At 45.6% G+C, this 27,122-nt stretch overlaps 1 protein-coding gene across 2 annotated transcripts in view; it reads left to right on the forward strand.

The window, feature by feature from the left end:
* MCU (mitochondrial calcium uniporter) overlaps positions 1-9,364 on the forward strand; it is a 539,967-nt gene extending 530,603 nt beyond the window's left edge. For both annotated transcript variants that reach the window (XM_069240392.1, XM_069240393.1), the window contains one exon: positions 7,464-9,364. In XM_069240392.1, coding sequence (XP_069096493.1) covers positions 7,464-7,541 — 78 coding nt within the window. In that variant the 3' untranslated portion in view covers positions 7,542-9,364. The remainder of the gene's footprint in view (positions 1-7,463) is intronic.
* Positions 9,365-27,122: the final 17,758 nt, after the last annotated feature.

The raw sequence follows: 27,122 nt of genomic DNA on the forward strand, positions 1-27,122 counted from the left end.
TTTATCCTCTTCTTTTATGTCCTCCTGAAAGGACTTTCCTCACTCTCTTTCCAGGCCTTTGCATTGTTTTTTCCTCCAGGCGAAGGGCTTCACTGAACCATGGGTAGGGGGTTGGAGTCTCAGTAAAAACCTCAATGTTACTGACAGTATTCCCTCCATAACCATAACCATTACTCTATGGAGTAAACCCTCCATAGAGTTTGATCCAACGATTGACCAAGGGCTGATAAAGGTCAGCTGTCTGTTTTAGATCTGGTACAGTGCGACAAAGTTGTACATTCAGAGCTGGGGATTTGCTAAAGGCAGTGACAGATCTTTTCAAGAGGATAATCTGACTCCTGAAGAAGAATGGCACTGCCAGATGATCTGACCAGGGTTGGTCTGTGGTGACATCAGTGATATTGGAGAAATGGGGTCAAGCCTGCCTCATGAGTAGTTGCTGAGTTGATAAGGCCTAAATTCAGCACACTCCGATCCACTAAGTGTTGTAGCCAGATTACACGTGGAGCTTCAAGGTGGATGTTAAAATCACCTAAGAATGTAAAATTGGCACATTTGAGGATATGAGAGCAAGAATGTAGGGAGCTGCCGAGCACCAATGCCCTGCGTTTCCCGGAGGTTGATAGATCAAAGCCCCAGATACTGTGAGCTTGTGGGTGAGACAGTGAAAACAACAAAGCTTCACAGTCAGAAATGGGAAGCTTCTGTACTTTGCATTGCTATTTGTTCTTACCTCACCTACTCTGACGATCCCTTTCTAATGGCATAATTTATTAAAGAATCTTTTTATTGTTGGATTTAGTTTTTTATATGCATATGGTAAAGCTCGACATTAACAATCACATTGACGATTACATAATTAGTCGGAAGTGCAGCGATAAAGTCTGGTAGAGATGCTTCATACAACATTGTTTCTGTTAGAAACATGGTGTCCGGATTCTTGTCCCCAAAAAAATGTAATATGTGATTTTGATGCTGAGTGAGGGATCAGCAAATAATGTTAAAGAAGTGGAATTTCCTCCCTGGGATACTACCAGAGGTGCTTGCTTTGTTGCTAGGTAGGTTGTTGGCGCAAGTAGTACTTCCTTGGCTGACACTGTGGCTGATATCAAGAGACTTAGCTTAGTGGGCTTACCTGGGAAACCAGCAGGCGCTGCCCGTCCTTTAGGGCGGAGGGGCCACGCCACCCCACCTTTTGCCCCTCATGAAGACTGTCTGTCAGGCTGAACAAAGGTCAGCCTGACAGACACTCTTCATTTTCAGCTCAGACAGCCAGGAGTGAGACATGTGCAATTTGCGCAGGCTCCTGGCTACCTGAGCTGAACTTTGCTGGGCTGAGGAGGTCACAGCTCCTATGTGCGTGACCTCCTCGGCTCAGCAAAGGTGCCTCGAGGCCCTCCCCTGGGTGACGAGGAAAGCATCACCCATTGACTTCAACCTGGGCGCTTCAGGTTTAAGCCCTGAAGTGCCTGGGGCGAGTGTCAATCATTGACACTTCGTCGCAGAGTAGGGTGGAGTCAGCAGTCTCACTGACCCCATCCCACTCTGTGACGAGGCTGAGACTGCTGCCTTCCCTCGTTGGCTGACCAAAGGTCAGCCAACGAGGGAAGGCAGCAGTCCCAACCCTCCTGGGACCTCGAGGCTGAAGATAACTGTGTGTGTGTGTGTGTGATGTTTTAAAATGAATGTTTGGTGCGTGCGTTCATGTTTGAATGTTATGAGTGTTGTTAATGGATGTGCGTGCGTGTGTGTGTGTGAAAGAATGAGTGTGTGTGTGTGTGTGTGCGCTTCCCACCTGCCCCCCCCCCACCCCCCTCCTAAAGCTGCCAGCCGCCACTGGAAACCAGGCAAACTTTAGTACATGCTTGACAAAGTGGCAAGAGCTGTTTAGAGGTAAGCACCAGCCTTTTTTGAGGGTGAGATGCAGGAGTTTCTGGGCACAGATGGGCGCAGACGGGTTGCTTTAGGCACACCTGCTTTACAGGTCCGCACATGCAGAATGGCTAAAAGTGTGTATTGCAAGGGGCACTTGAACACTTGCTCCACGCTTCCAAAACTGGCCTTTTTTTTTTATTTTTTTAACAAAACCAAAAAAGCCCAGAGTGCCCCAACTTAAAAATAACAAAGCACACCAGAATAATCACAGCGTAGCGGTGCCTCAGGGTGACAACCTACCTGGGTCTAAGCAATTTGTGCCATGCCCGTGTACGTAGAGCCAGGCGCTTAAGGGATGAACAGCTTACTCAAGCGGATGTGCAGCGCATCCCAAATTACCTTGTGTGTTTTGAAGCAGGCTCTTGATTGAACACGTGTTCCAAGCTTCCAAAAATTGACGTTTTTTAAAATCAAAAGGCCCGAGGTCCACCAACTTTAATACAGTGGACAACACAATTGTTTTTAAAATACTGGACTCCTTAGCACGGCGTAATGGTGCTATAAGGTGACACCCTACCTAGGTCTAAGCAGTCTGCACCAGTGGCGGCCAGCAGCTTTAGGAGGGAGGGGGGCTGGCGGGGCACACACACACAAACACACACTCATTCTTTCACACACAGATGTGACGCAGGGTGCCCCCTGCCCAATTAAAGGAATTTAATAAGGCCATGCGCCTCATTTTTGGGAAGGCTGACCCCGCTATGGCACCTTTGGGCCCAAGGGGTTTGGTTGGAGTGCCTTCGAGTTCCGCGCTGGCGGCTCCGGCCACCATAGTCCCCGCCGGACCCGCTCTCAGATCCACACCGTCTCCAGTCGTATCATTGAGACCTTCCCTGGTGCTGGTTCGATAGTTGGTGCTCCCAACATCTGTGGTGCCCTCAATCGATGTCGCCGCCTCCTTTGATGGGGCCTATTCACCCTGGGTTGGATTCTGACCCTTTTTCTTATGGGTACGAATTTGGGGAAGGATTGGAGTGGTCCCTGGTCCCTTATGAATACCAGGATGACCCTAACTTGGACAGGGCACAGGAGTTGGGCAAGGCCAGTGGTCTGGATACCACGTCAGACAGTGGCATGCTGTCTCCTCCTACCGTGGCTATGGCGGAGGGAGAAACTTATTCCATGGTGGTCAGTAGGGCAGCTGAAGTCCTCTGCCTTGAGCTGCCTACTGTTCAGGTCAGTTCTAATCTCCTGACTGAGGTGCTTCAACCAGAGCCTTCCACATCTGAGCCTCTTCTTCCATTCAATGAAGCATTCACAAAGTCCTTTATGGTACTTGGTCCAGACCCAACACAGGAGCTCCTGTGAACAGGGCTATGCACTCTGCCATCGGCCCACCCCAAATGACCCTAATTTCCTGTCCAAGCACCCTACTCCTGAGAGCCTTGTTATCCAGGCATCCTCATCATCGGGTGCATTCCCTTTCGCACCTCCCGATAGTGAATCAAAAAGGCTGGAACAATTTGGGAATAAGAGGTTTTCTTCCTCCGGTCTCGCGCTGCAGTCAGTAAACACTGCATGCCTTTTGAGCCGCTATACCCACTCTGTGGGATATGGTCGTGCAGGTTCTGCCGCAGATACCGGAGGAGGCCCGTACTATTGTCTCCCAAGCTGTCACCGATGGGAGAGATGCGGCAAAGTTCACTATCCGATGTGGGCTGGACATGACCGACTCTCTAGGTAGATCAGTTGTGACGACAGTGGCCTTGAGGGGCCACATCTGGTTACGTACATCTGGTTTCTGAGGGGATGTGCAACAGACTCTTATGTACATGCCCTTTGATGGCTCCTGTCTCTTAGGCGACAAGAAGGACTCCGCTTTGGAGAGGTTGAAGGACTCCCGGGCTACGGCTCGGTCCCTCGGCCTTTCCACTGCCCACCGTCCCCAACAGTCCGCCTTTCGCGGCCATGGAAGGGGCTCCCTTTCGCATCCCTTTTCTAGCCACCGTGCTACCCATACTGTTCAGCCACTGCGTGGCCGGGAACGCGGAATTCCACGTGGTTGTGGGACAAGGAACCAGAGGTCTGCCCAGTCCACTCCTGCCCCTGCTGCAGCCTCCAAACCCTCCTAGTCCGTCCCCTCACTCCGGTCCAGTTGGCGGCAGTATTCACCATCAACTGCCCCACTGGGAATCCATCACTAAGGACAGGTAGGTTTTGCCGATCGTTCGAAGGGGCTACTCCCTCCCCTTCGAATCTTTCCCACCAGCCATGTCTCTGTCAGTCAGCCATATTCTGGAGGATCTTTTGGCACTTCTCCGCCAGGAAGTTGCGGGTCTCTTGGCCATTGGAGCCATAGAGAGGTTCCATGTGCCAGAAGTAGGTCATGGTTATTATTCCCGCTACTTTCTGGTGCCCAAAAAAAGACAGGGGCTTACGTCCTATCCTATCCTAGACCTTCGGGACCGCAATCTTTTCTTCAAGAAGGAGAAATTCAAAATGCTCACCCTGGTTCAAGTCCTGTCTGCCTTGGACCGAGAAGACTGGATGGTAGCGTTGGATTTGCAGGACGCTTATTTCCATATTCCCATCCTGCCTGCCCACTGACGTTACATACAATTCATGGTAGGTCACGAGCACTTTCAATTTACCGGGCTCCCCTTCGGCCATACCTCGGGTGTTCACGAAAGTGATGGCGGTGGTTGCAGCTCATCTGCACAGGTTGGGGTTTTCAGTCTTACCCTACCTCGACGACTGGTTGTTGAAGGTGGACTTGCCCCAGAAAGACATCTCCCACCTCCTGCACACGCTGGGGTTCACTATAAACGTGCCAAAGTCACACCTGACTCCCTCTCAGATGCTCCCTTTCATCAGAGCTGTTCTGGAAACAGTGCGGTTTCGGGCCTATCCTCTCAAAAAGCAAGTCCAAGAGATTCAGGCTATGATTCTGATCTTTCAGCCTCTGTCTTGGGTTTCGAAGAGACTGACTCTGAGGCTGCTGCTAGTGACACATGCCAGATGGCAAATGAGGGCTTTGCAGAGGGACTTGAAGTTCCAGTGGGCGCAGCATCAGGGAAATCTCTCCGACATGGTCCAGATCTCAGAGGGAACTGCAAAAGACCTGCAGTGGTGGATTTTAAATCCGCATTGGGACGACGGTAGATCCCTCTCTCTTCCCCAACCAGATCTATCCATAGTGACTGATGCTCCACTTCTGGGATGGGGCTGCCACATAGGAGAGGCGGAGATCAGAGGCCTCTGGGCTCCATAGCAGTCTTCTGGAGCTCCAGGCGATCAGGCTTGCGTTGAAAGCATTCCTTCCCTCTCTCAAAGGGAAATTAGTGCAAGTGTTCACAGACAACACTACGGCCATGTGGTACTTCAACAAACAGGGCGGAGTAGGGTCCTGGACCCTTTCTCAGAAGGCACTGCGACTGTGGACATGGCTGGCACATCGGGACATTACCCTGGTGGTTCAACATCTGGCAGGCTCTCTGAACTCCAGAGCAGACAAACTCAGCCGTCGATGCACAGCTGATCACGAATGGCTTCTCCATCCGGGGGTGGCGCAAGGTCTCTTTTAGCATTGGGGAGAGCCCTGGTTAGATCTGTTTGCATCTGCAGAAAACGTGTAATGTCAGCTGTTTTGCACGTTGGAGTTTCCAAGGCCCACTCGAGACGAAAAGCATCTCCGAGCGAGTCTAACTCCTGCCTCCTTTACGTCTATACCACTTCTGCCCAGAGTTCTCTAGAAGATCAGGAACGACTGGGCCCAAGTCATCTTGGTGTCTCCGGACTGGGCATGGAGAATATGGTATCCAGAGCTAATGAGCATGGCCATCGATCCTCCACTCAGACTGCCTCTTCAGGAGGATCTTCTGTCGCAGCAGCAGGGGACGGTTCTTCACCTGAACCTGTCCAATCTTCACCTTCATGCGTGGAGATTGAGCGGAGGCAGTTGACAGCTTTTTGACCTTCCACCCGAAGTCTGTGATGTTATCTGGGCAGCCAGACGTCCCTCCACCAAAACAGTATATGCCTGTCGTTGGCATAAATTTGTGGCATGGTATTCCAACAAATCTGTTGTTCCCCTCTCTGCTCCTCTTTCTGAGGTTCTTTTTTTCATTCTCTCTTTAGCTCAGCAGGGCTCTGCTTTTGGCACCCTTTAAGGTTATTTATCAGCTATTTCAGCCTTTCTTAGGTTGCCTGATCAGCTGTCACTCTTTAAGTCTCCTATTGTTAGTCGATTCCTTAAGGGTCTCACCCGTTTGTTTCCTCCCACTCCATCTATTATACCTCAGTTCTTACTTTCTTAATGTGTACTTCATTTGAGCCGATGAACAATTGTCCCTTACGGCTCCTTACTTTCAAGACTGTTTTTCTTGTTGCCATCACTTCTGCTCGCAGAGTGACTGACCCTCAGGCTCTTTCTTCTAAGCCCCCATACTTGTCTGGGCACCCTGACAAAGTGGTGTTATGCACTAAGGCTTCCTTCCTTCTCAAAGTAGTTACACCTTTTCATGTAGGCCAGTCCGCCACTTTGCCTACTTTGTTCACACCTCCACATCCTTCTCATGAGGAGTAGAGACTCCACCATCTGCATCCAAAAAGAGCTTTGGGGTTCTATCTCAATCGTACTAAAGAAGTCCGGGTGGACGATTAACTCTTTGTTGGATATGTGGGTGCGAAGAAAGGGAAGGTGGTGCAAAAACATACCATCACTCGATGGGTACTTCTTTGCATCAAGATGTGCTACACTTTGGCGAAAAAGCAACCCCTTGAGGTCTCCTTCCACCAGAGCAACTGGTGCTTCCACTGTGTTAACACGCGGAGTTCCTGTCCTGGATATCTGCCAGGCAGCTACGTGGGCATCCTTGCACACGTTTACTAAACATTACTGCCTGGACAGTCAGGTCCATCGGGATGGCTACTTTGGTTGTTCGGATCCTGCTGGACTTTCTAGTATGATCTTGGTTTGCAGCCCACCTCAGAGGATGGCATTGCTTGAGTATCTATTCTAAGGTAAGGAATCTGCAACTAGAAGTCTCTACCAGATGTGCAGGTTACTTACTGTTGGCAATGATATATCTGGTAGAAACATTTTCTAGCTGCAGATTCCTTACCGACCCACCTATCCTCCCTGCTTGCGAACTGATTTCTAGGGACAGGCCTTTCCCATTCAGGGTCTTAGCTGTAGTGCACCAATTTCAATGTTCTTTGCGGCTCTGCCCTTTGACGTGGAAAGTCGTGAAAAGAAACTGACATCACTGCGCTGAGGCAGCGTCTATGTACTACTCCTGACGTCATAACGGTGACTACGATGGCAATGACTCTCGCGGAGTCGAATGACGCCACTGACCGACGCGCAAGGGTATTGCACGAAGAAAAATTCTCCGGATCCAGTCTGACGCCTGGGGGAAAATTCTAATGTAACGAATCTGCAACTAGAATATGCATCTACCAGATATATCATTACCAAAGGTAAGTAATGTTTACATTAAGTAAAAATCTTTAAATGTGAAAGTTTCATGTGATGTACTGAGGTAGCTCTCTCCTATACAAACTTTCCACTTTCTTTTTCCATGCAGACGGAGTTAGATCTTAAAAGGCTGCGTGACCCTCTGCAGGTGAACCTTCCTATCCATCAGATCAGCGATAAAGATTGATAAAAAAAGAGACCTACTGTGTAACCCGGCAAACCTGTGGATAACTCTTGCCTTTGAATGAAATGTTGCAGGTGGTGGCTGGGAGATGGTTTGGGTGGAATGTTTATTTTTAGCATTAATAAAATGAGAGAGGATTATAAAACGAAATAAAATCAGAAGACTGTACGAATTGAAAGTCTCTCAGTAAAGGGCTTGGGGAAAATTATCTTAATACATGTCTTTGTTTTCCCTCTCCTGATGGAAATTCAGTGGGTTTAAAAATGTAAGGTAGAGGGTTTAATACTGAGTTAATTGTGCTATTTGTTTCTGGTTGAGGATTGACTGGGCCTGCATAACTGTAACATGCCTGCGTTTTGGTCAGGCTTGGTAGATCAGTTGCATGCACAATAAAAGCCACTGGAGTGGAACCTCGGACTGGGCCACATCCCTTACTAGGCGAAGGTTTAATGCCTGACTGTGGCAAGAGATTGTTCAAAGAGAACCTTTTAACTGTGGGCGTGGAAAGATCCTAAGCTTTCTTTTGTCTGAAATCATCTAACCATGCACAAACCCACGCTTTCCTCCTCACTCATTTATTCACTTCTTCTATTTGCATCAAAGATCTTTTTTTTTCCAGACGCCCAATGGCACGTAGTGATCTCCGAACACTTAGTTCCACTTTCTCCCAGTGCGTTTGACTTTCAGTCTGTGGGCTTAATGCATGATAGGTTTTATATGTATTCTTTATGCGTCGGAGGGTGGGCTTACCCCCCACTGCCCTTAACTAGAGCACAGCTTCTTTGGGCTAGTGAGTGAGTAGACATTTCTGAGGTTTGTCACAGAACCAGGACTTAGACCTGCATGGAAGTGCAGCTTGTGTTCCAAAGTCTAAAGCAATGATAGTTTTAATTTTTGTGATGAATATGCACATCATTGCACCAATCATGTGACCTCCCTGGAATTTTTTTTTAACTAGAAAAATCTCTCTTTTTTTGATTTTGAAATGCATCTGGTATGTTGAGGAAATGTCCTCCTAAAATCAAGTTGCCATTTATCCAGTGGGCCTAGTTTCTGATGCTCTGTTCCTCCTTTTCATGGATGTGAAAAGTACGCTAGATGTATATTAGATTATCTACTCATCTCCAGGATGTCAACAATAGTCTTTCCCTCTAGCTGAAAAAATTGTTGGACTTGTGGGGCATGGCATGATGGGGGTAGGGCATGGGTTATATCTTTAACATTGGAGAGGGCTTTTTTTAAGTTCTCCCCACAGAAAGATTCAAGATATCAAAACTCTTACACAGAAAAGGTATACGCAGATGTCAGGTGCCTTGTTACGTTGAAACAGATTTTAGATTGCCATTTCTTGGGAAGGTATGGTAGATCTCTTGTGCAATCTGTTCCCAACACTACTTATTGAGGTTTCAGCAGGCAGACCAAACAGTTGCTGCCACACCAGCCAGTGGCAAGGACAAATGAATGTGCGGTTGCCGCCTCATCCTACTACGTATGATGGACGGAGTGAATGTTTACTTCCCTTCCAGCCCCTCTTTTTTTCTCCTTTACATTTTCTTTTTTTATATATAAATATATTATTGGATGGTCTGAGTTATTTTTAAAAGTTTTATCTTACATGTGTGCAAAGTTTTAAAGAGAAGAAACACTTAACATAAGGTCTGTCACCCTACTGTTGCTGGGCGTTTGTGTATGTGGGGTGGGCGGGGCATGGAGAAATGTCCTTTAAAGACTAGGCAAATTATTGAAGGTGTGTAAAATCATTTATGAAATATGTATAAAAGAGAAATGTAATTCTGAAACAATAAATACTTATTCAATTTTTGAAACGAAGTGTCAGGCTCTTTTTGTCCTAGACTGTTGCTCTTAAAGTTTGAGAAATTCTCTTCAGAGATGGTGGGGGCTATATGCTTCAAGGTTTTGATTGTTATTTGTCCAAGTTAAACTATGTTACAATTTATTCACCGTTTAGATGTCTTTTATCTTGGAAGCAAATTGCACTGTAATCGAAAGATGATCTAAAACGGAATTACATACCAACTAAATTTTAAGTATTCAATTACAATTTTAGCTAAAAACACCTATTTAATTTCACCACAGTTTAGAGTCTTGCCACTAAGGGTCTCGATTTATTTGTATAAACTGTATTTTATTATTTTCACAAACTTTAATAATAAAGTGGAATAAACGATCATTGGGATAGACAGTGCTTTAAGTTTAGCATATTGTCAAGAGATACATCAGTGTGGGGCGATCATCATATATAATGAATGCCATAAAGCTCACACCACTTCCCCCCCAAATCTTATTGTGCTTACAGGAACGGTCTCTTGCCTTATAGAAAGTGTTCTCTAATGTCCTACTCCTATCCCTCGCTCACAGCCACTATATGAATGAGGGCGCTGTTGTAGACATTGACTATATTGTGGTATCTCTTTTTGCTACCACAGTATCTATGCCCTCCAGCATATGCTTCAGACGAATGCCTTCAAGGTCCTCCACTATTCTCTTGAGGGTGACGTACAATGAGTATTGAATTAGACTGCCCAATTATTTCAACAGGGTAGTGAAAATAGTATTCCAGTATGTCTTAATCACTGAACAGTCCCATAGCACGACAGAAATGATGTTCTGAGGAACCACAAAGAAAACAGAATGGAGAGAGGATTGCCGTAGTCTTTGCGTAGTAAGGTAGGCCCTACATATGTATTTTAACAATATAAGTTTTAATCGGTTGAGATTCCTAAGGGAGTTATCTTGACATTCCTTCGATCACTTTCACCCAGTTGTCCCTCCCAGTCCTCCAAATTGACCCTAAGGTCTAAACATTGTTCTGGTAAATTATTAACGTGTGATTTGTACATACAGGAGACTCCCACCCACTTTTGCCCAGTAAACCATCTTTGCCTCCAGTGGGTTAGTTATATTCTAGGGCTTCAATTACTTGTGTTTGATGGAAGCCCAGGGCGTGTTGTAATTGGAGGTATTGGTAAATGGTGTTGTGTAACTCGCATTCATTGTGAAACTCTTGGTATGATTTCATGTTTTCCCTTGCACATACCTACCATTTTAGAGATTCCAATAAGATCTCACGTTCTGAAGCCTGAAAGTTCTGTACTGTTTCAGCCGTGTTTTTGCCATAAGGTCTCCCACGTTTGTTTTCTCATGCCATCCAATCCACTGGAGTGCCCTGAACCAGCACTGTATAGCCACTCTGGTTACCAATTGGAGAGACTAGGATGCACAGCCCTTCCCTTCTAGGGTGTTCAGAACCCGAGTTCCAGTTCTGTAGCAAAGGCTGGATCACCATGTCCCCTGAAATGCCAGTCATTTATAACCAGGATATGTCGGATCGAGTAGGTCAGGCAGAATTCACCCTTACCAATTCCCGCCCCCCCTCCCCATCTTAAGTGGACTGGATGCATTTATTGAACGCAAACATAGGAGTTGTACTGCCTATAGAGAGGAGCGCTCCCAGGTCTGAAGGTCTGCAAACCAAACCTGGTAGATTTCTAGGGGTACATTTTGAAGTGTATAGGGTAGTTTTGGCTAATTTAAAGAGGGATACTCTGCCCAGTACATTCAAGGGGAGATTTGCCCGGCCATCCATACATTTATGTATTCTGGATATCAGTGATGTCAAGTTAAGACTGTGAGTGAGTTTAGAATCCAGAACTATAGGCTCTTCCAAAGATCTGAAACTTTGGGTAGTAACACATAGCTGAGAATGTCAGTCTATATCTTTCGGTCGGAAACTGAGTAGGACTAGGATTAATTTAGCCAAGTTCACTTTCAGGCAGGAGGCCTCGCCATACAATTCAAGCATTTGTATTAACCTGCGCCAAGTATCCCTACAGGGCAATGAGATGTTCATTCTCCTCTTCAAGGGAAGTCCCTCACTAGGGCATCACACTGGACCTGGGCAACAAGCGTCTGTCGCCAGAGCGAAAAGCAGAGGAAACCGTGGGCATCTCTGTATGGTACAGTTATGAATCAGAAATGACAGCGACAGTACTTCATTTTCTTAGACCTATGCCTATTTTTGGCATTTAGTGCTCTAATGTAGAATTAAAACGTGGCCCAAATCCCATTTGTGGCAGCATCCTAAACAGGAAGGACCCAATCCAGTGTACTGAGTTCTCGAAATGGATCAGTATGAGCACACTGGGATCTCTTCTTGCATCTGTGCCAGGGCTACATGAACCTCCAAAGTGTTGCCTACTGCGGCGGGGGTTAACCCACAATGCTCATAATGCACCATAGAGGAAACCCTTTCTAGCAATCTCCAGTCAAGGACCTTGCCAAAAATAATAGTTTCTGTATTTGCAAACCTCATATGTGACACTTTAAGTGACACTTTGTCACGTAGTTAGAAAAGTAAATGTGTACAGCACAAATAGCTGACCGCCTGATTCGTATTTTCACCTGATGTGTTTAGTGTGTGCACTTCATACAGCACGTTTGTGATTTCTGAGCGTTGCACGTAGCAAATTTTGCTATTACTCAAATCAAGTGACCATCAATTTACTGAGGGGTGGATGGCTGATTTGGCTTTTGTGGGATTCGCACTCATGCTATTTAGACAGTTATTTGTTTAAATTAAGCCTTTTTAATATTGGTGTTTAATGTACAGTCTATGTGGAGCTACGCTTTTCCTCGTTCTCTGCCTGAGCAGTTAATCCAATCTACAACATTTCTTTGCCTTATAAGACTTCGTCTTGATTATATTGTAACAGAGCTGGTATTACAAGTCCCAGGATGCAAAGAAAACCCTGAAGTTGGATGCGTTTGTCATGGATGGAACTGGGAAAATTAAGAGGGCTGTTTATTGTTTAGTTGAGGTTAGCTACAGAAGTCATGGAATTGAGTCGCTTGATGAAAAAAGGGCATCTCTCACCCACACATCTTAAGATGGGTGTTCTTAAACGATGCAGGACAGTGCGATTAACATGTTCAGTGGAGCACTCTAAATTATTGTAGAACTGATCTTCACTCCTACTAGAAAGGCTCAGACGAGTTTGAGCAAACTACTGGTAACTGAAGAGTGGGTCCTCACTGCTCCTCTCTTGGTGCCTGTGGGTTTCTGTGCAGTCGTGACCCACTCGACAGAACCACAACTGTAAACCCAAGTGTCCATTCTCTCTATTGGCTGGAATAGCAAGTCAGGTGGGGTCAGGGCTTAACACGCTGCAGTAGTCACAAGCCGTGCACCGGCCAAGTTAGGGACACGCGTGGTCGTAATTGGCAGCGACCATAGTGAGTCCAGTGAATGATTCTCAGAAGGGCAGCCATGGTGATTTCCCCTCACTAGTAGCACAGTATGATTTACTTCTTCTTGGTCCACGTATCCTGGAAAGACAGTACCTGCCCATCCTTTTTCTTCAAATCTGGGCGCCTCTGCAGAAGCAAAAGTAGTGATGTATCACTGTGATACGCTTCCAGTCCAAGCTGAGTAAATTGCCTGAGGTAGGCAGCATCATACAGCAAGCCCGGAGCTCACCTAGGCTTCTTTTTTTGATTATCCCTGCAACGCCTCCTCGCACATTCATGAAGTTGGAGGAGCTGTAATGCATGACTAATGCTTTTTAGTGTGGTGATGCGGACATCTGCACTAAAATTCGTTAGTCTAGCACATGATTCGTGTACTTTGCAGGACTGTGGGCCCGGAGAGTTCACCTATCCTGTGTTGAGTGCAAAGTATAATTTCAGCTGCGTCTTTAAAAACCAAGTAAATTGGGCATCCATAAGTCACCAAGCATTTTGTCTCCCATGGTGGCGTCACCATCCCTCTGACAGCCGATTGACACCACCAAAAGTGGGTGGTCTGAAATAACCCCATGGACCTCGGGGAGAAATTGCGGGCACCTGCACTCTGCTGTACATCAGTGGCAGGCCTAAAAAAGTAATCCATTCTGGGTATAGATTTAAGAGATGCAGAAACCTGTATTCCCAGGAGTGGGGTGCTACAGAAATCACAGAAGCCTATAGAAGAGGGCCAGACCCCAACGGCTGTAGTCCCATGCATTCGATTTACTCCCTAGCTGCATTAAAGTCTTCCGCCAAAAATAGTCCATCCATGCCCTACCCCTTCCAACAGCAAGCATGGGCATTAACTTATTGGCCAAAGTGTTCTTGACCAATAAAGCTAGGACATTAGCATTAGCCAGGTTATAACGTCTCTCATCCATTCTACCCAACATCTCAATGTAGGGCTATTGTCAGAGGAAGTAATCTGTGTATTAAAATGGCTACACCTCTGGAGCCTTGGTGCACCCTGTGTGAAACGCCCTGTCATATCCTACCCTCCAAAAAAAGAGCATTTAGACCCAAGTAAATGAGTTTCTTAGAATAGCAGTAATAGCAGTACAGCAAGGTGCTCTTTGACAAAACGTAACCCCCCCCCCCCCGGTGGTTCAGGCCATTAAATTTCCAGGGGTGGCCAAGTCCTAAAACACTGATGGGCCTTTGGCCCTGTTGCAAAGTATAGTGGCATTAAACAAGTAGTAGGTTGTGACAGAACTTGTAAAGTGAAACAAATATGTACTGTAGTGTACCAATACATCTCAGGGAGTCTTTCTTGTGTGACCCTATAGTTAGATGGATAAACAGAACAATACAAACTAAATTACCTAACATGCCCACACCATACTTCCTCCCATGAAGCATCTGTCGCCTTAATTAACAGCATTCAAAATTAAGTGTAACTGTCAGGTTGTTGAAGCTAACCCCCACATTAAGGACAATACTTTGACAACTACCTGGAAGATCTACAAAGGTCTGCTGGTGACCTGTATGTATTGTAGACAACTGTCTTCTATTAAGGTTAGGCCTTATCGACCCTCCTCCCCAAGCTCGCGCCCAGTCCACTGCAGCATGAGAGGGCCAGCCACCAAGGACACTATTTCCACAATACCATGTCGCTGGTGATCATCTTCAGTGTGTAGGGACTTGAAGTTTGCCAGGTCCCCCAGTCCCTTGTAGACCATTGCTATTTTTGTTGAGCGCCGCCCCTCAGCAGTTGTACCGCCACCTGCCCTAGGAATGGTACCCTACCTAGACTGAGTAGGAAATTGTTTTAAGGCATTTTTCCTCTGCCACTCAATCCCAGCCTGCCTCCTGTGTGTCAAAGGCAATAGTTTGAGATTTATGAATTATCTTGAGTCTGGTGGGGAAGAGAAGCATGTATTTGAAGATCATTGTCCACAGCTTTCGTTTATCTGTGTCAAAGGGTTTCCTGTTTCTGTATGTGGCGTGTATAGTCAAGGAACACTGATATCTTTGAAGATTGGAATGGTAACTCTTCAGTGGCTCTGGCAACCCTATGTATTGCCTGCTGGTCTCTGTTTTAGGACTCTGGTAATGTGAGGGCAGATAGAAGCCCCCAGTGGCGGCCGCTGTGCCAGAGCTATGTGACCCTTTCCAGGACAAACAATGGTGAAAGCCTGTTCACTGACGTCCATCAGACAATTCATTGCGCTAGAAATTTCTCTGGGTTGGGGACCTCCACCTCTTCAGAGAATCCTATGAAGCGAAGATTGTTTCTTCTCAACCTGCCCGCTGCTCGTTCTTCCAGGATATTGTATTTTGCTGAGAGGTTGGTTACCTTGATTTTGAGTTCTCGGACTATGTCCTCCTGTTTGACTATATGTCCCTCTGCCTCTGTCACCATGTCAACCACATTGAGTGGGTCCTGTCTGAGAAGCACTGCATTTGCCCCAACTCATCTGTCTTGGAATCTAGAGCTATACTATAGCCCTGAAGGATAGCTTAGGTTGAATAGGCCTGAGTGGATCCCTGTATGGGCTATCCCCTCTGCATCTTAGTTTGCACTACTCCATGGTGGTGAGCATTGTATGCATAGGGATCTGCCTCTCCACCTCTGGGCTTCTGTGTGCCCAGTTAAATAGGGGGATGGGCCGCTGATGCTGACTGCCAGCTCTCCACAAGAGAGAAGGGAAGCCAGCTGCTTCAAGCTTGGGATACAAGTACCCTTTAGTCAATGCCTTCGTTCAATGGCTCAACAGGGATTTGGTATATCGGACACTGCCAAGGAGGACATTTTTATGCTTCATCAGTCTCACTCGGGTTCGATCAAGGGAAATGCATGTATTAATTGTGTAGTTCGGATAATGAGTCTTAGGAGTACGATCGTTTTCAGTAGCAAGGCAGCACAACCAATGTAATGACCACCCCACCTCTATCCAGGTACCCCAGGCCAAGCAGACAGGATGGCAAGGTTGATACAGAGGCGGATAGTCCAAGTTTTACCATGCCCTCAAGCGGCTTCCCAAGCCCAAATGTCAGAGACATAGCTCAAGTCTCTTGAAGCCTACTTGTACTGTAATATCCTCTCCTCGTCTTGCAGCAGCTGGTCATCCTGTCCTGTGACAAAACGGATTACTCTGGTTTCCAGCGGGACTGGTGGAAAGACCCTACTGGCGTTGTGTACCTCCACAAACTGCTTTGGGCCCAGACTCAAGGGAGCACTCTTTTCCAGTAATTCATCTGATAGGTCCCAAGGGTCTCTCGCTCCCAGGTCAGTGGCCCAACACCACAACATTTTCATCATAAAGATTATGGGCCCTTGGCATCCTTGTTGTTAGGCTCTCCGCCCCTTATCTATTCACAGAAGGTTCTATCCATCAGTGAATTACCACCAATAACCCACTCTGGCAACCACCAATAGGTAGGCTTGCTTTCCAGATGAATATGCTGCATGTGGGTCACCAGCGTTTCTAGATTCCACTCTGCCTAGGGCACTGGATCGCCGGCAAGCTGCCTCATGCATACTCTGCTCACTTGTTCCACTCTCCTACAGCCGAACTCTCAGGTGCCATTTCAAAGTCATGCATGTGACAGCATTGGGTTGCCATAGATTCACTGGGCAATGACCAAGTATTCAAAATAAGGCCCTGATGGAACACCCCTGTGGATGGGGTAGAACGTCTACCTTGCCACAGGATAAGTGTAGGTAGTGTTAACGTGTCCCTTTTTGATTTATTACACATCAGGACTCGTTTTTGGCCAATGAATCTTTTGACCCAGTTGAGAGACACCTTAGGACGAGATAGCTAATCAATATGTCAATCAATATGTCAATCAATACGTCAATAATGTCATCAATATTTATCACAACAATACCTTTCACTTTAGTCAAAGTCATCCATTAATTCAAGACACTACCATGACCTTGCAGTCATGAATAACCACACCAGTTTAGTAGAATTTTATGAAGTTTTATTCCCTATTGATTACAATTCTAAAAGCAGATCCGTTAATCTCAAAACCAAGAAACATATTAGCATAGTCACGATATGGCAACTTTGATAAGACTTCATTAAGGCGAGAATCACAAACATCAAGACATAACACGGCGTAAACGTAGATCAATTTAGCAGAGTGTCAATAACGTGTCAGTTTAACAAGGCATAGATTTGGTTGTTTGTCTATTTGCGTCAATTTAGTGAACACCCGTCCTAACCACTAATTAGCATTGGCATGTTGGGCTTCATGCAAAACAATTTAGAACACCAATTTGGAAAACATCTAACTATGGTCCCTGTCAAAAGTAAGCAGTTGGTACCTAGAAAGGAAAAGCAAAAAGACAAATCACAAATGCATTGTCATAGTTACCCTCCAAAGTTTAGGTCAGCGCACAGGTTCAGTCTTCGTCTTCAGGACATCAGTCAAATCGCCATCAGTCAGAACTCGGCTCTGGGGCAAAAAGTGGGCACTTCCCTCATAAGGAGGTAAAGTGTAATATGGACAATCTAAGGACAAAGATTGTTCTAAACAAACCAATAAGTCACCAAACAGAGTGACAAAGTTTCTGGATAAAATCAATAGCATTCCCTAACCCACCTAAATGGCTCCCCGTGTCATGGGTTTTTATCCTTTTTTCGTTGTACATTCCCCTAAAATCCTATTGGACATTTGTTATACCCCACGATCTTTAACCTATCAGAAAACACATTAGGTCACCTATCTTTCACCCCATATTATTTTACAAGTCTCATTGGTTCTCCTGTTCGATGTCTTCAGAGGTGGCACGTCCCGTATGATTTCATCTTTCTGTAATTCTTTGCACATCTTTTGGTCAGTAGCTCCATTGTCTTCACTGGTTTGAATGACCTTGTACATTACATTAATCTACACTGTTTCATTTTGTTTTAATATCACCCTACAAGCAATGAAGAATGCATGAGAACGGATCTAGCATGGTTACATTTGGCTTCTAGTTTTGAAGCAAACAAGAGGTCATGTCCTTTTGCAAGTCAGCACACTGCAAGATAGGAAAATACATTTAATATGAGAGCCAAGCAGCTAAGCTTCGGCTCATGCTAACTTAAGGCCTACAAGGATTTCAGCACAAATTCAATAATACAATTATTATTAATTAGTAAAAACTTATTCAATATAATACATAAATATTTTAGTCATCATTATTAGTCCACGTATACATTGGTGGCCACTCCCCGTGGTCACATTTCAGGTGCACATTTAAGCAAAATTTTACTATTGCAGTTTCTATGCGGCATTATCACACATTAATTCATAAACATTTCATGTTAGTATAGATTATGTAAGCTACGCTCTCTCTGTAGCAAACCTAAAAGATTATGCTGTTTACCCGGCATAGGCCGGAGCGCTGCTAAAATGCATCTTCCAGCACACTTTCTCTAAGCTTCTTTTATTTAATAAAGGATCGTTTTTCTAGCTATTCAGTCATAAAAATACGTCCGTGATTCCTTAAATGATGTTGCTTTTAACTATAAAATAGACAACATGAGTCAGTGAGTTAAATACACTACCTGCTGTTATCTGCACAGCCATCTAAGCTTTTCATTATCCTTAAAGCGAGTGACATTAAATTGTGTTTTTTAGTTCTTATGAAGGGCATACATTTGCCTGAAGCTCTATATAAAAACAAGTAAATAATGAAGGAATACATATCTCTTAGAAGTAATTGAGTGTTGAAAGACTTACTGTTTGTGGAGTCTGATCATGGTGAGGTGTGAAAATATTACCAGATTCCATGCTAAAGTAATGTATTATTATATGTATAAATAGATTATTTTGTATTGAGTTATATTGCCCTGACAAGAGGGGCACATTGTAAGGCAAACATATAGATAAGCACTTAAAAGACATGCCATAACCACCTTGCCTAATCTTCCTAGTCAAAATCCTTACTTTTCGAGGTGAGCCCTCACCACGCCAATAGGCAAAGTCATTGCCCCTAATGTAAGGCATCATTTTCTCTCTAATCATTTGCTCTTCATAAATTGCCCAAGTCCCCTCTCATACCTTTTTTTTCTTTCTCCACCCAGAGACGAGCTTCTCAGTAAGCATAAGTATAATAGTATGGTTAGTTCTCCTACTTCTAGACGCAGATTCCTTACCCTCTGAATGTTACTCAGACATGAGACTGGATTCAGAAACTTCTCAGCACTACCCCTGTGCGCCAATGTCTTGCATTGTGCGGTGCGTCATCGATGTGTTTCTGCTCTGGAAGTGGCGTGCCCTTGGATACAGAGCTACCTCTGGTCTTTTCACAAGATCCTTATCTTGTACAAGTCGCTTGAAAATCCCAGGGTGCAATGGAAATGTCACCACTAAAGACTATAGGATTTAAATGTTGTAGGGATGGTTGCAAGCAAATGTCTGTAACAGATCCGATCAAGTTTGCCTGCGCTGCTTTGGATCCCAATACAACTCTAAGACCTGCAGTGACTGCAGCGAGAAAGCGGAAAAAAAACAAAGTCCAAGTGGGACCTGGGCCCCTTCCTGTCACTCAAATTCCAGAGGCCTTCAGTGTGACTCTCGCGCTTTCTTCTGAAGCCATTCTCCTTCACAGCTGATTCAGACTCTTATTCTCAAGCAGCCTCCATTTCTTGGGATGTCTGCAACACCGCAGCAAATCAAACAATTCCGTGAAGTCATGCTGTGGCTGTTTAGCACATTACTGTCTCTTTGTGGTGTGCTTTTGGGCACCAAGGAACTGCAAGGGCCTCCACCAGGTACTCTGCCTACAAGTCCACACAGTTTCAGCTACGGGCTCTGCACCCGCCATGTTACCAGCTCTGGCTCTTGCACTATGACACATGCCACACCATGGAGTATGAATGCCTCTAACACTGGCCTATGAAGTGCACCCTATTTTGCTTTGAGTCAGCATCACCCAGCAAGAGGCCATACTCTCATCACCTTGGGTTGTAACATGTGGACAACCCATCAGACTCTGATGCTCTGCCCTTGCCTCAAGGACTCTACATACTTTATTTGGAATGGAATCTGACAATGATGCTTGCAACGCTGGGGATGAATTTGCCCTATAATATTCAGATGACAAATGATATTAAGGTGCTATATATGGTTCATGTTGGAGCAGGAGCATTTCCAGTTCGATGTGCTCCTCTTTGTCCTCACTAGTGCCCCTTGAGTGTTCACAATAGGGATGGCTGAGGTGATAGCACATCTTAGGAGATCAGGGGATCCCGTCCTCCTCTACCTCGATGACTGACTGTTGAAGGTGGGTTCCCCCAAGCCAGTCATTACCAAAGACAGTTGTCACCCACCTCCAGACTATGACAAACCTCCTCATTCTGTTGAGGGTCACTGTAAATGTGCATGAAGTCACACCTGACTCTTTGACAGAGATTCCCCTTCACTGGAGCCATTCTGGACATGGTGCAGTTTTATAACCCCCCCCCCCCCCCAAATAGTACTTAAAGACATTCAAGCACTGATCCTGATGTTTCAGTCTCTGTGCTGGATCTTGGTGAGGATGAGACTGATGATGACATTACTACATCCTGTTTGTTGAGCACGCCAGATTGCATAAGCGGACTCTGAGTGTGATTGAAAGTCCCACAGTGCACAGTATCAGGGGGACCTCCCCCATTATGTCCAGATTTAAGAGGAGACTGCACTGGTGTTTACTTTACTGTGATGGGGTAAGCAGCAGACTCTTCTTCTTACCCCCCACCCAGAGCTGACAAGGATGACAGATGCATTGCTTCTGGTTTGGGGTGACTACATCTGTGAGAGGTGGCTATCGGAGGCATCTGGTCTCCGGTGGAGTCCCAGCTTCCATTCAACCTTTTGGAGCTGCAGGCTATCCACTGGACATTGAAGGCCTTCCTACCATCCTTCAAAGGGAGGCTTATGCAGATACTCACAGATAACACCACCACCATGTGGTATTGTTCCCATTCATGGTAAAGTGAGGTCACAGAGCCTATGCCAGGAGGCACTATGCCTCCGGAAATGGTGTATTTTCCTATTGGTACACCGCCTGGTGGGATTTCTAAACACCAGGGCAGACAAACTCAGTTGCTAATGCCTAGAGGATCAAAAATTACTGCTACATCCGGAGGTGGTGCAAGGTCTCTTCCTCAAATGGGGAGAAACTTGCCTTTATCTTTTCGCCACCACTGAGAATGCGGGATATCAGCAATATTGCATGTTAGAGTTTCCAAGGCATCTCTCTACCAGAGATGCCTTCCAGCTACAGTGGAACTCTGCACTCCTGTGTGTCTTCCCACCAATACCTTTCATGCCAGAGTTCGGATAAAGACCTGGAACGAGAAGACCCAAGCCAGATTTTGTGGTTGCGGATGTGTCTTCCACAAAACTCGTGGGACAAACAGGAAGAGGTCTAACTAGTCCATCACAAATTCAAGATGCTTAGGTTAGCTCAGATCCTTTCTGCCCTAGATACTCAATGGTATTCTTTTTGACCTCACCATCGCCCCTCAGGTGTTCAGCAGTGTGGTCACAGCCCATTTGCAGAGTTAAGGGGTTTCAGTCTTCCCCTACTTCTACAATGAGCTGTCGAAGACGGGCTTGCCTCTGGCAGTCGTCTTCCACCTCCAGACAATGACAGACCCTCCTGCATTAGCTGGTGTTTACTATCAATGTGCCAACGTCACACTTGACACCTTCTCAGTCCCCTCCCTTTCATTAGAGCCATTCTGCACACAGTGTCATTTCGGAACTAACTTCCGGAACGGCGAGTCCAGAATGTCCAGACTATGATTCTGATGTTACAGCCTCTATCCTGAATTTCCGTGAGTCTGAGGCTGTTGGACCTCGTGGCCTCTTGCATCCTGCTGGTATAACAGATGCCAGATGGTATATGCAATCTCTCTAGTCGGACCTGAAGTCCCAGTGTGCGCTGAATCAGGAGAATTTCTCTGCTCTGGTCCAGATATCGGAGGGAATTCTGAAAATCTTCAGTGGTGACTGACCAACCACGATTAAGTCAGCGGCAGACCCCTTTCCCTTCCCCACCCAGAGGTGACTCTGGTGACAGAGTCAGTCCTGGGTTGGGGTGGCCATCCTGGAAAGAGAGAGATCAGAGGACTTTGGTCTTCAGTGGAGTCTCAGCTTCGTATCACCTGTTGGAATTGAGAGCTATTTGCTTGGCATTGAAAGCCTACCTTCCTTCTATCAAGGGAATGCAGGTTCAGGTTTTCCTGGACAACACCACCGCCATGCTGTATTACAACAGACAGAGCAGACTCAGGTCACGGACCATGTGTCAAGAGGCCCTGCATCTTTGGACATTGCTAGAAACTCAGGACATATTGGTAGGGAACATCTGGTAGGTTCTCAGAATGACAGAGCGGATGAACTCAGCCGTTGATACCTAGCTGATCACGAATAGTATCTTCATCTGGAGATGGTGCAACTTCTCTTCAGTAATTGGGGGAGAACCTTGGTTAGATCTATTTGCCACCACGAAGAACTCACAATGACAGCAATTTTGCTCAGTGGAGTTTCCAAAATGACTTGCTCAGAGTCGCTTTTCATTTCGGGTGGAGTTCAAGTTTCCTGTACGCCTTTCTGCTGATACCACTCCTGCCCAGGCCCAAGGCATTCTCGTGGCTCAAGATTGGGCAAGAAGAGTAATTGAGTCCCGAATTTCTGAGCATGAGCATCAGTTCTCTGATCAGGCTGCCCTTTCGGAAGGGTCCACTGCCACAGAAGCAGGGCAGGTTCCTGCACCAGAACCTGAGCATGCTCCACTTTCATGCATGCATGGAGACTGAGCTGCAGCTGTTTTTGACCTCCCTGCAGAACCGTGCTGTGTCATTCTGGCAGCCAGGCATCTCTCAGCAAAAACAGTATATGCCTGCTGTTGGGACAAATTTGTGGCATGGTGTGCTCCCCATTCTGCACCTTTGTCTGAGGTTTTTTTTTTTTTTCTCTTGTAAGCCTGCTAAGGCTTTGCTTTGGACACTGTTGAAGAGTATCTTTTGGCCAGTTTGGTGTTCCTGTATTTGCTGGATCAGCCATCCCTGTTTACATCACCTGTTGTGGCTCATTTTCTAAAAGTACTACAACATATGCTCCCTCCAAAACCATTCATCATGCTCCAAATGGTACTTGAACCTAATCTTCACCTTCTCGATGTGCTCTCCCTTTGAGCTGATGCGCAATTGCCCTACACACCTTTTGACCATCAAAACTGCTTTTCTAGTAGCCATTACAGCTAGGAAGGTTAGTGAACTACGGGTGTCGCGTATGCTCTCATTATTCTAATGAGACTACTGGATTTTGAGCAGCAAGATCGTCCACGGTGTGGGAGACTGAGTCTGACCCACTGTGGGTGGCACCTGTCGATCTAAATCCGGGTTTTGCTCCGGCTAACTAGCAGTGCCTCATCTCTCCCGAAAGGTAGAGATTATTGGGCAGCCGATCGCATGACATATCATACTTCTCAGGTAAGTTGTGGTCACTCAGGTCGCATCCGGTTCTCTCATTCACAATTCGGTCTCATATATAAATGACAATGAAAGCAGTATAGGTTTTAAAGACTGATTTAATAAAATGACTGCCTTTTGGATAGCAAAGTGTGAGCTGCAATAACCAGAACGACACAACATGACAATCTTAAAATGGTGACGATGAAGCATAAGAATAAAGCTATCATATTCCCACTAGAATCTATGGACTATTTTCTATCTGAATCATAATTTGAGCACAGCATGTTAAGCTCTAATCCTGCCTTTCAGGTTCCCCCGGGAGGATATCGACCCTCATACCTGAGCAAAGGCCTGTAGTCTGCGTTAGCATCTGCAGCAAAGCATTCAGCAATCAGCATACAGTCGTGGTTCCCTGGCTGGAATCTCCCCCTTGACGTGTAATGGGACTCGGAAGTGTTTTTATAATAACACAGCTAATGTTCTAAGAAAATGTCCGTACGTAAGGATGTGTATTTTCTACGAATGTTGGAGACTAAGCTTCTACCACGTTCACCGGCAATGTACCAAACTGTAGCCTTGACTGAAGCACAAAGTGATCAAGAATGTCTTGTTTGAGAATACAGTGCTGGGCTAAGCAAAACAGTTAGAAGAAATTAAAACAAGACCGTAAAACTGGTTATTGTAAAAATAACAATGCGAAGCTGAATAAAATATATCTAGATCAAAGTGCGCAGCGGCCTAGTGTATTAAACTAACGTGCATGGAGCTATAACTAAAATGGCTACACAACACAGACACTCTTTGTGCACCCTCCTTGAACCACTTTTTCCCAACCAAACTAGTTTTGAGAACACATGCCTCTCTCCTGCTGAAAGTGGTGGAATCTTTTCGCGTAGGCCTGACCGTCACGCTGCCTACCTTCTTTGCTCTGCCTAACCCTTCCAAAGAGGAGGAGAGACTCCACTGGCTGGACTCAAAAAGAACGTTATTGGCCTACATCGATCAATCCAAATAGTCCTGGATAGATGATCAACTCTTCATTGAGTTTGTCGGGGAAGACTAAGGAAAGGCCGTGCAGAAACTGACCATCTCAAGATGGATTGTGCTATGCATTAAAATCTGCTACGCACCAGCCAAGAAGCAACCCCTGAGGCTGTACTTGCTCATTCCACCAGAGCCAAATCTGCAACCACTGTGTTAGCTTGCAGACGCGCTGCCCTAGACATCGGTCAGCCTGCTATATGAGCATCTTTGCAAACCTTTACCAAGCGCTACTGCCTGGACTGTCCGGCCCGGTCAGTCATGATGGGCACTTTGCCTGTTTGGGCTTCTGGGACGTCCTGGTCTAAATCTATTTGCAGACCCACCTCCTGGGGAGGTATTGCTTCGGTATCTTCTCTAAAGAAATCATGGCCTAGAAGTCTCTTTTAGTTGAACAAGTTACTTACCTTTGGTAACACCTTATCTGGTAAAAACACTCCCATGCTCCCTGTGAACAATTTTTCTACATAGGGTAACCCTTTGAGCATGGGTGGCTCCTCCGTTAGGGTGGAGGAGCATTACCAAGCCCACCCCTCCCCGCCAGCAGCTGCAAAACCTTACAAGAAAACGATAAACTTTTTATCATTGTTTTCTTGAAAGGGGTGGGTCATTGGGGGTGACGAGCACTGAAGGGAGTGCACAGAGCACTCCCCTCTGTGTGCATATATGTTTGGCCGGCTGCCTGGGGCTGGCCAAACACGTGCGCAGCAGGCTCCCAGTCTGCCTGGGAGCACCCTGGCAGGGTGCTCCCAGCCAATCCTGATGCTGCTCTGAGCAGCGTCAGGATTGGCCACACAGCGGGCTGTGAGCCTATGCCTGGAGCGACGAGGGACAGAGGAGCAGTGAGGCAGCAACAGAGGAGGTAAGTTTTCATTGTTTATTTTTTTAATTTTTATTAAATGCTTCCCACACACACCCCAGCGCCCCCCGCGCGCCACACCCGCCCCACCTGTTTAAAGAGCAGTGAGGCGGAATACCTTTGAGGTCCTTACTCTGGACAAGAGTCTATCAATTCTGCTTCTGGTACGGAAATGTCACAGAAAGAAACTGATCTCGGGGCACTCAGGTAGTCAGCCCCCAAAGTGTTTGTAAACCTGAGGGGGATACTGTAAAAGGCTACTTGCAAAGATTAGCTCATTGATGGACAACGATAATCCAAGACCAGCGATCAGTGTAGAAGTCTTGTGTTGAGTTCATTAGTCCTTTTGCTGAGTTAATTAGTGCTTTTGCTTATTCAAAGCCTACCTTCTAAATTGGAAGCACATGACATGACAAACACTAGCAGAGGTATTTGCTCTTTTGTCCTATATCCACACTGCAAAATGTTGACTTTCCAAGCAGTAATTCCCTTGCGCAAGCCAGGAGTTTTTTTTAACAAATGCAATTTTGTCATTGTGTTTGTTATGCAACAGACGAGGGACAATCATGCCCACATACCCATTTTACCTTTCCTGAGATGTATGTAGCTTGTTGGGTAGCTTGTCAGCCCGCCACACTAAAAGTTCTCAGTACCTATGTTCTGCATGCCTTTCTCCCTAACTATCCCCCTTGGTATTCCCCTTGATGGTGGTCTTTTTTCAGGAGTAGAGGGTATAGTAAGTCCATATTTGGTTAAATTGTGCACATTTGTTTATAAAACCTCAGAAAGACTCCCATCTGACTAATGAACAGGATCAGCTCTTGATCGAACATGCAGAAAGGGTTCCCTGCACATAAAATGATGCTGTAGTGGAACACTGACACACAACATAAGAAAACAGAAATCCCCATCTCCAGAAATACGGTTCTACCACAAGAATCTTAAAGGTTTATTTTATGTAGTCAGACCCATTTAGACACAGACTAGTACATTCTTAATAATTGTATTTATTAAATGTGTATCTTTTTTTTTATATATTTGCTATGTTCAGAATAATACAAAATTATAAAACAATACGTTCATTCATTAATTTTCCAAAATGAGCAGATAAAGACCCTCAGTTCCTGACCCCAAATAAAAAGGTTTCACATATCTCACCAGCCATACCACTCATACCTCACTACATAAAACCAAATGAACCACCATACCACAAGGAAAGATTGTTAGAAATACTAAAGTGAAGTCACTAGATATGTATATACACATATCAACTCTTATCTAAACAGAAAGCTCTTCATCAATATATTGCCGTGTTGGTTTCTTGTAGGATTTGTTCATCAGTTCATAAGAAAATTATCTGGATCAAAAAAACTGCAATACAAATTATACTTAGCAACAATCTCATTGTAGATACGTCCTTGCATAGGGTTCTTAATTTCTAATTATCCGATTTTCATGTTGGGACTATAGAAGTAGTGCCAGTGTGGGTTTCAGTGCAAGGTGGCGAACGTGCCACGCACCTTACCGAGGGCAAACTCCAATTGCCATAAAATTAAAATACTGCAAGGAACACAGCTCTCCCATACTAGTGGTCCATTTGGATATACTTTCCATTATTCCTTTCAAAAACATCAATTGAGCCAAACTGGCCCTTAATCACACTGGTGAACACCGCCACCGGCAATCTAGATATCTCTCCAATTTTCTCCAGAGGTCCCCGGGCTCCCCATATATGTATACAATTCATTCAGAGTCCAAGATTTTTCTTCATCTTTCATAACGTTCGCCCTGTACATTTGTTCATCATATGCCTTTGGTTACTGTTGCCTTATGAGACACCAATAGTCTTTCATGTCTTATCAGGCCAGGTTCAGATTCAGAATACACCCGCTTGGAGTTGGCTTTGGGTTGAAGGACTACTTACACGTCCATGAGTGATTGGTCAATTGCATACCTTCCTCTTAAGGCTCTGGT

Source organism: Pleurodeles waltl, chromosome 6 (assembly GCF_031143425.1).
Source record: "Pleurodeles waltl isolate 20211129_DDA chromosome 6, aPleWal1.hap1.20221129, whole genome shotgun sequence".
Lineage (NCBI taxonomy): Eukaryota > Metazoa > Chordata > Amphibia > Caudata > Salamandridae > Pleurodeles > Pleurodeles waltl.